General features: G+C 46.4%; 1 protein-coding gene across 4 annotated transcripts in view; it reads right to left on the bottom strand.

Moving 5' to 3' along the window:
- FAM234A (family with sequence similarity 234 member A) overlaps window positions 1–14,775 on the bottom strand; it is a 30,203-nt gene that overhangs the window by 7,506 nt on the left and 7,922 nt on the right. For 2 of the 4 annotated variants that reach the window (XM_057695571.1, XM_057695572.1), the window contains 2 exons: window positions 2,507–2,554; window positions 1,880–2,177 (listed from right to left, as the gene is read on the bottom strand). In XM_057695571.1, the coding sequence (XP_057551554.1) occupies window positions 1,880–2,144 (265 nt within the window). In that variant the 5' untranslated portion in view covers window positions 2,145–2,177; window positions 2,507–2,554. Of the gene's footprint in view, window positions 1–1,879; window positions 2,178–2,506; window positions 2,567–14,775 lie in introns of all 4 variants that reach the window. The other 2 variants (XM_057695569.1, XM_057695570.1) reach the window with 1 other exon arrangement.

Below are 14,775 nucleotides of genomic sequence, written 5' to 3'. Positions count from 1 at the left end.
GAAGAACAGAGCAGAACTGACGGTCCACTGCATGTCAGCAAAGGCTCCAGGCAACTCAGTGGTGAAAGGATCACGTTCCCGGCACTGTCGGGACGACCAAAGTTAACATGCTTGCCTCCCGCCCCTAGACTCGAGGGAGCTCAGTGCCGAGATGGTCCTGCTGGGAGGGAGGCATGTGTGACGGTTTCTAGAAATCCTGCCACTTGATTCCACCAAACACTCCGCACAAAAATGACCCCAAAAAAAAAAAAAAAAAAAAAAAATGACCCCAAAATGGATGACAGAACTAAATGGCAGAACGAGAACTATAAAACTTCTAGAAGAAAAAATCGTCATGACCTTAAATTAGGCAAAGAGTTCTTAGACACCAAAAGCACCATCCATACTAAAAAGCTGGTACATTTGACTTCACTGAAATTTAAAACTTCTGTGCTTCAGTAGACAGACACCCTAAAGAAAATGAAAAGACCCAGACGGGTCACAAATACTCGCAGATCACATATGTGATGAAAGACTTGTACCTGGAACATATAAAGAACTTTTAAAAAATTTATTGACATATAGTTATTTACAATGTTGTGTTAAAAGAACTTTTATAACTCAATAATAAAACAATCATTTTTAAGTGAGTGGAAGATTTGAACAGACATTCACCAGAGAAAATGTAAGAACAGCTAATAACCCACGTGAATATCGTTAGTCACCAGGGAAATGCAAACTATAAACGCAGCGAGATACCACTTCACACCCACTAGGAAGGCTACACTAAAAAAGACAAATAATGACAAGTGTTGGCGAGGATACAGAGAAGCCAGAATCCTCTCCCACAAGGCCAGTGGGGATGTGAAACGGTGCAGCTGCTGGGGAAAGGCCTAGCAGTGAGCCAAGTCAGACACAAACTTACTCTGAAGTTCAACAATTCTGCTCCTGGCAATCTACCCAAGAGAAATAGACATATGTCCACACAAAGATTTGTACACAAATGTTCACAGCGGTGTTACTCATAAAAGTCAAAAACTGAAAACAATGCAAATGTTCACCAACTGGTCAGTGGATGAACACTCTGGTCTGTCCACACAAAGGAACACACTACCACACAGATGAACTCATTTAAGTGAGAGGAGCCAAAGACGCATCTTACATGATTTCACTTACATGATTTCATTTACATGAAATGTCCAGGAATAGCAAGTGTATGGAAACGGGAAGCCCACTGGCAGCTCTGGGGCTGGAGGTGGGGCTGAGGCCTGACAGCAAGGAATCATGTAGGGATGACGGATGTTCTAAACACTGGATTGTGGTGACAGCTGCACAGGTGCTCAAGTCTTAAACTGACTAAGAACCACTGAATCGTATACTCAAAGCAAGTGAATATTATGATATGGAAATTATATCTCAATAAAGCTGCCAAAAATAAACACATGTTACTCCTCCCTCTCAAAATTAAACGTCAAATTCTGAACAAAACTGACCGGAAGTGGGGCTTAAACAAGAAATTCCCCTTATTCCACCAGAGAGGGCTCCGAGTCTGTGCAAAGAAACATTACGAGGCTGTTAGCACCCACACCCACTGATACGGGACAACTCCCCACGGGCAGGAAAGTGCCCCGAAGAAGCTGACTGAGCTGCTCCCATAAAGGCCACGATTTCACAAGAGAGAAATCAGGTGTGCTTGACTGCGGTGGGGCGGACTGGCACCTCAGCTGGAGCACATCCGGGAGACCAGCGACAACACTGCTGCCTGGTTTTCACATTCAGAACGGCCTTGTCTACATCTATTCTGCCACTTGCTCTGTTTTACGAATATTTTTTTAAATTCAGAAAAGTAACCAAATGTGCCACTTTCCTTTCCTGACCGCACCCCGTGAGCCGCCCGCACCTGCCGTCTTGTAATCGATCCTCCACACCCCCTGCGACGCTGGCCGGTCTGGACACGGGACGAGGAAGGAAACCACGAACACCACGAAAAGGCAGATGAACAGCGAAAGGAAAAAGGCCACTGTCCGGCACCGGGAGAGATGGGACTGTGAGGGCGGCTTCACGCTGGTTTCCTTTCCCGCTGGGTTTACCAGATTCTCCTGCACCTTCCTGTTCTCGTCCTTCAGGGGGTGGATCTCGGCTTCTAAGTCCTTGCTGTCCGTCATTGTGTGCACATCCCCAAGTCCACCTTCTGGCCACTGTGGCGGCAACAGAGAGGCGGTCAAGAGCCCTGGGCCCTGCCGTGACCGCAGCCCAGTAACCTGGGAAATACAAGCTCAATAAAGGGTGTCACAGACCCGCTGGAGAAGGCCCCTAACTCAGAAGGGCAGTGGCTGCATAGAGGCAGCAGGCAGGGCAGGTTTCCCTCTGTGCACTGCAGCTCCCGCCTGCTGACCCGGACAGGCCAGCCAAGCTAGAGCACAGCAAACCACTCATCAAACATTAACTATTAACTGAGGCTCCTCTGACTGGCCTCCTGACCCGAGTGGGGAGTCAGCCCGGCAAGGAGGAGGCTGTGCTTACTCACCGTGTGACCTGGGCGAGCTGTGATGCCTGACCGCACCTGTGTCCTTCCCTGTGACCTTCCCTGTGAAAGGGCAACAACAGTGTTTAAAGGACTCTGAAGGATTAAAGCAGTAAATGCACAGGAAGCACTTATAACAGTATGTAATACACAGTGAGCACTCAAGCTAATTACTATTGGTAACAAGATAAAGTCAGGAGGTAGGGGAGGAACGACCACCCTCCTTCCTGCCCCTCCTGCTGGCAGCACCAGGCGAGGTTGGGAGGAAACCTGGGGCGGCCACCTCAGAAAGAAAAATGGAAAACACGACTTCTGAAGATGAACCACAGACAGAGAGTGGGCCTGACAGCTGGAAACCTCCACCACCAAGCCTCTTGCGTAAGGCAAGGGATTTGTTATTTTGGTCCTTTTCAAATAGCCAAACCAGTGTCCTAACTAACACAAATCATATTGAGAGGCTGCAAGGGATCAAAGGGTCTGAGTGGGTTATAACCCTCATCTACCCAAGAGGGAGGCTGTGCCAGAGGTTAAAGCTAGGACAGTGGGAAGGGCTCCCTCTGGGAGAGGGTGGGTTGGGGAGGAGAGAAGAAACAACAGAATCCTGGGTTTATGAATACACTTTTTACTTTCTGACTTTAACTGTTTTCCTCTACTATTTAATAAAAATAACTCATTTAAGGGACTTCCCTGGTGGTCCAGTGGGTAAGACTCCACACTCCCAATGCACGGGGCACAGGTTCAATCCCTGGTCAGGGAACTAGATTCCACATGCCACGGGGCAACTAAGCCTGCATGCCACAATGAAGATCCCATGTGCCGCAACCAAGGCCTGGTGCAGCCAAAATAAATAAATAAATAAATAAAAATAAACGCCTGTGTGTACACCTACTAGAGCAGCTTTAGTAATAAAATGAAAAGTGGCAGAGGTGGGTGAGGAGGTGGAGACCCTGGGAAACACTGTTGTGCACAGCTGGAGGGGGCAATATGGCAGTCGCTGTGGAAACGGCCTGGCAGCCAGACACGGAGCCAACTGTCTGACAAAGCGGCTCCACTCCTAGGTGTCTTTCCAGGAGACCCAAGAACAGGGACTCACACAAACACCTGTACACAAATGCTCAGAGCTTTATTGTTCAGAACAACCCCAGGGTCCATCAACAGCTGATGGATAAACAGAATGGGGCCGGCCACACGAGGGAATGTTATGCAGCCATGAAAAGGAGTGAAGCTCTGACACAGGCGATAGCACGGACAAGCCTCAAAAACAGGACGCTTGGTGAGATTATCCAGACACAGAAGGTCACATATCACATGACTCCCTTTATACGAAATGTCCAGAACAGACAGATCCCCGAAGGTAGAAAGTAGATGAGTGGGTGCCATGGGCTGGCACAGGGGCCGGGGGGAGACTGCAAACAGGCGAGCCTTCCTTCTGGGATGGTAACAACAGCTGCAAAACCCCACTCATGTACTAAATGTCACTAATGGTAAAGTTCATGTGATGTGTGTGTTACCACAACTTAAAAAGAAAACCAAACAAATCTCTGAGCTTTCTCCTTAGTGCTGAGACATGAGTTTTAACATCCTGCAGTCAGAAAAGGTGAGCCTGTCAAGGTAATGAGTTGGACACAGGAAATCAAACAAGGACCCATGACCAGGGGCCTCCTCAAGCCCAAGCACCTGACCTGTGGGGTTGGGGTGGGGGACCACTTGGGAGGGAAGGAAAGAGCTGGCAGCAGAACCTGAATCTACCCAGCGCATCCAGCCTCGGTGGTCCCAGCGACGGGCGTGTGAAATATTTAAAACACGTAGATTGTTTAAGCAAAGGAACGAAAACTCAGAGACCAGGACACTAAAATTATTGATTTTAAAAGCTCTATCTATAAAGTTATCTTTCATAAGAGCTTTAAAACATTGGGCTAGGGGACTTCCCTGGAGGTGCAGTGGTTAAGAATCCACCTGCCAATGCAGGGGACATGGGTTCGATCCCTGGGCCAGGAAGATACCACATATTGTGGAGCAACTAAGCCGGTGCTCAGCAATGAAGAGTAGCCCCCACTCGCCACAACTAGAGAAAAGCCCATGCAGCAATGAAGACCCAATGCAGCCAAGAAATAAATAAATCACTAAATAACTAAATAAATATTATAAAAAACAAAACAAAACAAAAGTTGGGCCAGAAACTCAAGCTCTCTGAGCCACAGCGGGACAAACACGAGGGCACCAGCTCAAAATGACAACCATCCTCATCCCACCTGCAACCCTGTTTCCCAGACCTCCCTTGCGGCCGGCACACCTGGAGACCAGGTATGGACAGCGGATCTGCTTTCACAAGCACAGGTGCATCTAGGGATTGCAAAGCACTGATGAGACGCAGCCAGGCAGCCTGTGAACGTGCAGGGTGAGCACAGACGTCCCTCCCGAGCCTCGATCCTTGCCCTGGTTCCACGTTAAAACCATCTGGGCATGTTCACCACCCGATCAGATCAGCCTGTCTGGGTGGGGCCAGGCAGGAGGCGATTCCCAGACCCAGCCACGTGGAGAAGCACTGGCCCTGGAGTCTGCACTTTTGTTGTGGTCACCCCACTCTCTCCATCACACGGCTAGATTCCTCTTGCCTTCTGAGACACCACCTCCCCGCTGCCTGACTGGAGGAAAGCAAAGCAAAGGGAGGAAGAGCCTTTCCCCTCCATCCAGCTGCCTGGGGGGTCTCGTCCATGGGAGTTCTCGGCAAGCTTAGTAAAGTAAATCCCAAAGCAGACCCCAACCTAGTAAGTTAAACCACTCCCTTTCCTAAATGAGTCTTCAACTCCCTAAGCTGAGAAACAAGGACAGTGCAAAACAATTACTGATGTAGTTTGGTGGGTTTTTTTAAAGTCAGCAATAAATACACATGATACAACATTTGAAAGATATAAAAGCATAACTGCCCTCCTTCTTGTAGCCCCCAGGCTCAAGAGGAGAAGCGTGGTACCAGTTTCTTACAGCTCCCTCCAGAAATATTCTGTGCACCAACAAGCATAACGTGTGTTTCAAAATGTGAGTAGAATAATCAAGTTATAAACCTGACCTCTGAAAATTAAAGGAAGCATGAGCCCAAACTATTCTCTAGTCCCTACTATACGGGTTTCCTTGTTAAGTCAGATCAACGGTGCATCTCATAGCAGGAACACAAGGAATGCTGTTGGTCTCCCAGTGACCGGGCGGAGAGAACCCCCTCCCCACGCAGCCGCCTATCTGGATGTAGAAGCAGAAAGGGAAACTCTCTCCGAACGGTCCTTAGCAACACAATTGGAGAGTCAGGTCGGCACCTGCAGTCTGGCCACACTCACGTGCAGGGGAGGACGACCTGACACAAGACAGACAGAGCCTTCACGAAGCCCTGCAAGGCCAGGGCTGACCTGGGCCAGGGCCACGTTTCGTAAACATCCCTGCAGGAACCACCATTTTAACCAGCAGACATGGGCTTCTAAAACCGTGAACAAGCCACTAAGACATCTGTTAAGGTCATAAACTGATCTGAGATCAAAAGAATTTGTGGGACACTTATTTAAAATCGCCAAAGGGGGGACTTCCCTGGTGGCGCAGTGGTTAAGAGTCCACCTGCCAATGCAGAGGACACGGGTTTGAGCCCTGGTCTGATAAGATCCCACATGCCACGGAGCAACTAAGCCCATGCACCACAACTAGTGAGCCTGCGCTCTAGAGCCTGCGAGCCACAACTACTGAAGCCTGTGTGCTTACAGTCCATGCTCCACAAGAGAAGCCACTGCACTGAGAAGCCTGCGCACTGCAATGAAGAGTAGCCCCCACTTGCCACAACTAGAGAAAGCCCATGAGCAGCAATGAAGACCCAACACAGCCAAAAATAAGTAAATAAATAAATAAATAAAATCGCCAATGGGATCCTCACCTCAATCTTAGCTTAGCATTTTATTTGCAGTTTGAATCACTTAATTCTAATGAGAATACTAGTTTGAGAATGTTTTTCTAAGTTTTATACCCTATAAATGAAGACCTAAAAAATTACGTACTACATAAAATGAAACATAGCCAACATGCAAAATTCATTTTCACTTGCCTAATAAATCACTAGATAGGCGGTGCCTTTCAACAGATACATTAACATTTTCTCAAGGAATAATGATTTCCAGTCATTCTAAAACAAAAACTAAAAATGAAATGTTATGCACCAGGAATTGTGTGTTTCTAAGATCATTTTTGTGTTGTTATTTTTATTCTGAAAGTTTTAACTAATCAAAGTGATGATTCAAAATAAAATTTGCAAAACTTAGGAGCATATTGATTTTATTCCTAAAACAGAATTTCATGGGCGGACTTTCCTGGTGGTCCAGTGCTTAAGACTCCACGCTTCCACTGCAGGGGGCCTGGGTTCAACCCCTGGTTGGGGAAGTTCCACATGCTGCATGGTGAGTCCAGAAAAAATAAATTTTTTTAAAATAAATTTATTTATTTATTTATTTATTGGGTCTTCATTGCTATGTGGCGAGCGAGAGCTACTCTTTGTTTTCGTGCCTTCTTATTGCGGTGGCTTCTCTTGTTGTGGAGCACGGGCTCTAGGCGAGCAGGCTCAGTAGCTGTGGCACATGGGCTTAGTTTGCTCCATGGCATGTGGGACCTTCCCAGACCAGGGCTCGAACCCGTGTGCTTTGTGTCCCCTGCACTGGCAGAGAGGTTCTTAACCACTGCGCCATCAGGGAAGCCCAGAAAAAATAAATTAAAAAAAATAAATAAAAAATAAAAATGTAGTCTCTTGGCCATTTTGACTTAAAAAAAAATTTTTAAGCTCTTTATTGGAATATAAGTGCTTTACATAAAAATTTTTTTCAATCTATTTATTTATTTGGCTGTGTCAGGCCTTAGTTGTGGCACACGGGGTCTTTTAGTTATGGCATTCAAACTCTTAGTTGCGGCATGCATATGGCATCTAGTTCCCTGAGCAGGGATCGAACCCAGGCCCCCTGCATTTGGAGTGCAGAGTTTTAACCACTGGACCACCAGTGAAGTCCCCATTTGGACTTTTTCTTTTAATTATTTAATTTACTCATTTATTTATTTTTAGGCTGTGTTGGGTCTTCATTACTGTGCTCGGGCTTTCTCTAGTTGTGGCCAGCAGGGCCTGCTCTTTGTTGCGGTGCTCTGGCTTCTCAGTGCGGTGGCTTCTCTTGCTGCACAGCACAGGCTCCAGGGGCTTCAGTAACATCTTGTGATGATAAATCATTTGACTGATGATAAACACTGCCAAACAGCACACACTACAGCCACTGTGGAAAACAGTGTGGAGGTTCCTCAGAAAACTAAAATAGAATTACCATATGATCCAGCAATCCCACTCCTGGGTATATATCCAGACAAAACTATAATTCAAAATGATATATGGAATTCCCTGATGGTCCAGTGGTTAGGATTCAGCACTTTCACTGTGGTGGCCCAGGTTCAGTCCCTGGCTGGGAAACTAAGATCCTGCCAGCTGTGCAGTGAGGCCAAAAAAAAAAAAGATACATACATCCCAATGTTCACAGCAGTCCTATTTACAATAGCCAAGACATGGAAACAACCTAAATGTCCATCAACAGAGGAATGGATAAAGAAGATGTGGTACATATATACAACAGAATATTACTCAGCCATAAAAAAAGAACGAAATAATGCCATTTGCAGCAACATGACTTGACCTAGAGATTATCATACTAAGTGGAGTAAGTCAGATAAAGAAAGACAAATACCATATGATATCACTTATATATGGAATCTAAAATATGACACAAATGAATTCATCCATGAAAGAGAAACAGAATCAGGCACAGAGAACACACTGGTGATTGTCGGGGGGAGAGGGTTGGAGGAGGGATGCATTGGGAGGTTGGGATCAGCAGATATAAGCTTTTATATACAGAATGGATAAACAACAAGGTTTTATTGTATAGCACAGAGAACTCTAGTCAATATCCTATAATAAACTATAATGGAAAATAATATAAAAAAGAATGTGTATATATATGTATATATGTATAACTGAATCACTTTGCTGTACGGCAGAAATGAACACAACACTGTAAATCAACTATACTTCAATTAAAAAAGAATAGTGTATGTGAGCTATAAAATCATAAAGAGAACATTTTGTCAAGCTCCAGAATCTACACACACTTTTAGGCCATAAGAGTTGAGCGTTTTATTCATAATTTTGTAAAATGCTGTTTATGTACGAAACAAGGCAGGAGAACATACTGATAGGGTTATGTTTACAGAATACTTCTTCAAGGTATTACTTTTCTTACATGTACATGCATACTTAAGTAATATTTAAGGAAATCAAGCAAGGCAATACTACAATCCTATTGTTGTGTATGTGGTCAATGACAAAAATAAAAACATTTTGGTGATTAAAAAAGAGAGAGAGATTAGCACCGAGATAAAAGAGCCTGAAACGCACATGTGCGTGGTACAGGGCAGTGAGAAAGAGCAGATTTTGTTTGAAGCTGGGTTTCATAGCAAGCTCTGCCTCTGGCCTTGTGGCTTTGCTTAGTTTCCTTTTTCTATTAGGTTGTTAGGAAGGTTCAGGTAATGCATGTAAAGCTGGGGTGGGGCGGGTGGGGGGAACTCCCTCCATCGTTGTCACCACCCTCTCCCTGCACTGCTTCTCCTCTTCTGCAAACAGAGACCTCCGTCGTCTTGCCAGCGTCCTCTCTTCCTGTTAAAAGAGGTGTTTCAAGCCTGGAGCTGCCCAAGGAGTTAAGGGTCTCTATTTGAGATCCTGGGACACTGAAGTTCTCAGAGGCACACTGAAGTTCTCTTTGCACTGAAGGGTCCCACGTCCTATGGTGAAGTCCCGTGACCTCCCACCCCTCAGTAAGGCGGCTCCACAAAGCCTGGGTCCTGTACCACTGGTGCCAGCAAGACAATTTAGGTGGTACCCAGTGAACTTTTCTATTTCGATAAGTTATTTATATATTTTTTCACAGATGTCTTTCCGTTTATGCTGACAGTGGTCCTAGGCTTCCGTTAACTGATTAAGTTTCTTTCCTTAAGTGTTTATTTTGAAGTGACCGATTTATAGGAAGTTGCAAAGATCGTACTGAGAGGCCCCATCTCAGCCTTCCCCATTGGTTGTTTGTAATACAACCGCAGAACCGTATCAAAACCAAGAGAGCAACGACATAGTTCCATGCCATGGGGTCCCCTGTGTCGGTCTGTTTATATCAAGATACAGAACTATTCAATCACCACAAAGGGTCACACCCACCATCCCTCACCCCTGGCAACCACCAATCTGTTCTCCATTTCTAAAATTTTGTCATTTGGGGAACGTATGGAAATGGAATCACACAGCATGTGAACTTTGCAATTGTCTTTTTTCACTCAACACAATGCCCTTGAGGTCCCTTCTGTGTTGCTGCTGTTTCAACGTTGATTCCTTGTATTGCTGAGTAGCTGTCCCTCAGTATCCCTTACACCAAACGGGACGCACATAACCTACACCCCCCTCCATACACCTTCAATGGTCTCTAGATGACCTACAATACCCAGTATACTACAAATGCTATGTAAACAGTTGCCAGCATGCAGTGAACTCTCAAGTTTCACTTTTTGGAACTTTCTGGATCACCCCCACCCCCCTTATACTTTTCAATCTGCAGTTGCTTGAATTCATGGATGGGGAACGGCGGATACAGTGGCCAACTCAGTTTTTAGGGAAACAGCCCCTTTGTGTTTGTTGCTCACGTAGGTCAGACGGCTGTATCTTCTGTGCGGCTCTGCTCTTTTATTACTGCACCCCCGCCCCCCTGTCCTGAAGTGATTCTTGCTCTGAAGTCTACCTGATATTAACAGTTATGCTTGTCTTCTCTTAATGTTTGCATGGTATATGTTTCCATCTCTTTATTTTCAATCTACCTATACCATATATTTGAAGCAGGATTTTTTTAGACAGCACATTGATCTTTTTTGTGTGGGGGGGGGGGGGGAAGGGGGGGGCCAGCACTGCTTAGCTTGCGGGATCTGAGTTCCCTGACCAGGGATTAAACCTGGGCCACTGCACTGAAAGCGCTGAGTCCTAACCGCTGGACTGCCAGGGAAGTTCCTGGATCATGTTTGTTTCTGTTTTTGTTTTTTTTCAAATTCACTCTGCAAATCTGTATTTTCAGACCCCTTACTTTTAGGAAATTATTGATATATGAGGCCTTTAATCTGCCTTTTGTTTCTCGTTCCCTGTTTTTTCGTTTCTCGCTCTTGTTTTTCCTGACTTCCTGTGGATTGCTTTATAAATAAGGGAAACATTATTTAGAATTCGAGTTTTATTTATCTAGGTGCTTTAGTGTGTTTCACTGTAGATTTTTAGTGGCTGATCTGGACATTACTAGACATGCCTAACTTATCACAGTCTCCTGATGTCAGCATTTTCCTAGTTTGAGTGAACTGTAGAGACCTTGCCTCCCTGCTTTAAGCCCTTTACCAGTCCTGTGTGTAACAGAATTGTGTTAAATATTTCCTCTACATACACTGAGAACCATATCAGTGTTATATTTTTGTTTCATTCATCAAACATAATTTAGAAAACTCAAGAGAATGAAAGTCTGTTATATTTACTTATATTTTTGCTTTTTCTGTTGTTCTTTCTTTTCTCCTAATGTTCCAAGATTCCTTCTTTTATCATTTCCGTTATGTTTCAAGAACTTCCTTCAGGGACTTCCCTGGTGGTCCAGTGGCTAAGACTCTGTACTCCCAATGCAGGGGGCCTGGGTTCGATCTCTGGTCAGGAAAAAAGATCCCACAGGCCACAACTAAGAGTTCGCATACCACGCAGCCTAATTAATTAATTAATTAATTAAAAGAACTTCCTTCAGTGATTCTCTCAGACAAGGTTTGCTGGCAAACAATTCATTTTCCTTCACTTGATAATGTCTTTACTTCTCCAACATTCCTGATGAATAATTCCCCAGATATACAATTCAGGGCTTGATATTTGATAGGTTCTTTTCTTTCAGTCCTTGAAAAACACGACGCCACTTCCTTCTGACCGTCATGGTTTCCAACGAGAAACCTGCTGTCCTCTGAATTGTTTTTTCCCCATAACTCAGATGTCAAATTCTCTTGCTGCTTCCAATTTTTTTTTCTTTGTCTTCAGCTTTCAGAAGTTTAATTACAATGTGTCTTGGCATGGGTTTCTTTGGGTTTATCCTGCTGAAGTTTCGCTCAGCTTCCTGAACCTGTAGGTTTACATTTTTTGCCAAGTGATGGGTATTTTCAGCCATTATTTTGGTTTCTGGAGCAGCAGCACAGCAGTGAGGGTCTGGGGCAGGAGAGCCCAGCCCAGGCCGTGGGGACTTGGGACACAGCTCCCTCCTCCAGCTCTGTGCCCCCCGCCCCTCTGGTTTTTTCTCTTAAAGTGTATTTAACTAGAAAAAGTGAGTTGATTAAATAACTGTATAGTTATGCTGCGAGTATGGCAAAATTCTGAGTGGCACATGACTGACATGGGAGCACTGCTTTCTTGGCCTTTTCCTGTCCCCTGTGGGGACACCTCAGCTCTAGGAAGAGAAAGCCAAGCCCTACATGCTGCACAGTCCTGGTTGCTAGGAATTTGCCATATTCTGAACTAAAATCTGCTCTCCTGAAACCATCACCTGATCCAGATTCTGTGCTTTGGAATAATGCCTAATCCCTTTTCCTACATGTAAGCCCTTCAAGCACCTAAAGAACATTAATGAAAAAGCCTGCTACCCACACAGCTGTGGCCCCCATGACAGGGGTTGTAGATGTAGACCCTCTGGTGGCCCTGAAAAGCCTAATCCTAACATTTTCCCTGTCTAAGTCCGCTTAAAACACCCTTCCTCTTCAAACCCTACCCACCCCTCAAGGCCCATGGAAAATGCCATCTAATTTATGAAGCCTTTTCTGGTTCTCTAACCAAACATGACCCCAAGCCAGTCTAACTTTTTTTTTCTTGGCAGTGGGGATACTTGTTTAAAAGGGAGGTCACAATTTAGGAATGACTCCCTACCTAATCTAAGTCAGGGGTCCTGAACCCCCAGGCCATGGACTGGGCCTGTTAGGAACTGGGCCACACAGCAGGAGATGAGTGGCAGCCAAGCAAGTGAAGCTTCATCTGCCACTCCACATCGCTCCCCATTGCTGGCATTACCTCTTGAACCATCCCCCCCACCCTGGCCACCGTCCATGGAAAAATTGTCTTCGTGAAACTGGTCCCTGGTGCCAAAAAGGTTGGGGACCACGGATATAAGTCACCAAAGGTAGGGGTGTGGTTTAGGGGAGGGGCTGGGACTGGAGAGCCCCTTCCATCTGAGGCACCCAGGCATCTACCCAACCTCTCTACCCCAGTCAGGATTCCTGTTTGCCAAAAAGACTTTAGCTAATGTAGGTAGAAAGAGAATTTGTTGGAAAGAGATTAGACAATGCCCACAATGGATGGGGAGACCAGAGAGTCAAACTCAGAAAACAACTGGACGCCAGGGATGTGCGGTGGCTGAGGCTCCGGCGGGTCCGTGGCCATGGGGGGCAGCCCGGTTCAGGCACCGCCACTGGCACCAGGCCCTGACGCCCCCCACGGCTCTCTCAGCGGGACCCTCCCGGGACAGGGCGGGCACCCCTCCAGTTGTCCATTCTGTGGACAACTCAGCCCCCTCGTCTGGGCCCCTTTCTCTCCCCTACACACCTTCACAAGCACCCTGGAGAAGTCTGGAGACAGCAAGAAGCACAGACCAGCTCCAAACAAACACAAACGCAGCGCAGCAGAGGGGAAACACCACACCTAGACTTTCCCAGTCCCGGGGTGGAGTCACACTTGACCCCAGGCCTCAGGACACACCAATGGCTACAGTCCTCACCTCTGGTGAAGCCTGAGCTCACAGTGATATTCTTATACTGCGGTCGGTAATAAACAATTCCGAAAAGTGAAATACTGAATCCTGCCTTGTAATGTCTGACTATTTGATGGGCTTCATGCAGAACAGTGGCAGACAGATGAGGGCCAAAGGGCAGAAGCCAAGGCAGCTACTTCAGCTCCCGCCAGGCAACAAGATGCCCCCCAGATGGAGGGTCCCAGTGCAGGGTGTTTTCCAAGTGGGGGGTGAAGCAGAGCTGGTCCTAAGCTCTGCTTCCCATCACCCCTCTAAGAGCAAGGACTTCACTCACCCTTCCTGCAGAAATCACGGGCTCACCTGGCTTACTGTGAATAATTTTTATCTTTTTTTCCCTTTTAATCATTAACAGAGTTCCAAGTTAAAGATACTTTATAACAGATAGGTGAAAGATACTGTGATCCTTCTGGGAAAGGTTTCTATTCTTCAGGAGAGAAAGCTGGGTAGGAAGCGCACACCCAAGTAACAAAACTTTATTCACCTAAAAACAAACCAAGGAACTTCCCTGGTGGTCCAGTGGTAAAGAATCTGCATTCCAATGCACAGGAGTCAGGTTCGATCCCTGGTCGGAGAACTAAGATCCCACGTGCTGCCAGGCAAGTAAGCCCGAGCACCACAACTACTGAGCCCTCAAGCCACAACTAGAGAGAAGCCCGTGTACCACAATGAAGAGCCCAAGTGCCACAACTAAGACCCGACGCAGCCAAAAATAAAATAAATAAATAAATGTTTTTTATAAAAACAAAATAAAATAATCAAAAACTGAGCTGGACAGGGGGAGAGATGATAACCACTCTGTCTGACTTCCCTGGAATCCTCCCCCTCAGCCTAGTCCCTAAGGGCAGGCGGTGGGACCACGGTGCCAGACGGGGGGGGGCAGTGAGGATGGCCCGTGTCACGTGGGTCAGTCCACATGCCAACTGTGCTGCTGGCTGCACAAACGTCCACATGTGATAGACTCTCACGTCATCAGACACATAGACAGGGAGCGAGTGTGAGAACCAGCGAAACGGGAAAGGGGCAGGTCTGCGGTGCGGTGACGGGCACAGCACCAATGTCCAGCTCCCGCCTCTGAGACTGCGATAGCCCCAGGCCTGTCACCACTGGGCCTGCGGGACAGCACTGGGAGCTTTTGGTAACATCTTGTGAGTCTATAATTAGTTCCAAATAAACAGTTTAAAAAAACCCGAAAAACATTGAGTAAGGGAGGGGGGTCAGAGCTTCCCCAGGGCCTGGAGATGCCTGGGAGCTGCTTGGTCACGAAGCTCCTACTCCAGAGGCGGGGACTGTTTCTGTTTTGTTCTGCTTGTTCTTGGCAGAACATCAACCACAGTGCAGTTCCGTGAAGACATCCAAAGGAACAGCCAACCCCCA

Source organism: Hippopotamus amphibius, chromosome 9 (assembly GCF_030028045.1).
Source record: "Hippopotamus amphibius kiboko isolate mHipAmp2 chromosome 9, mHipAmp2.hap2, whole genome shotgun sequence".
NCBI lineage: Eukaryota > Metazoa > Chordata > Mammalia > Artiodactyla > Hippopotamidae > Hippopotamus > Hippopotamus amphibius.
This window is presented reverse-complemented; position numbering and strand designations above follow the sequence as displayed.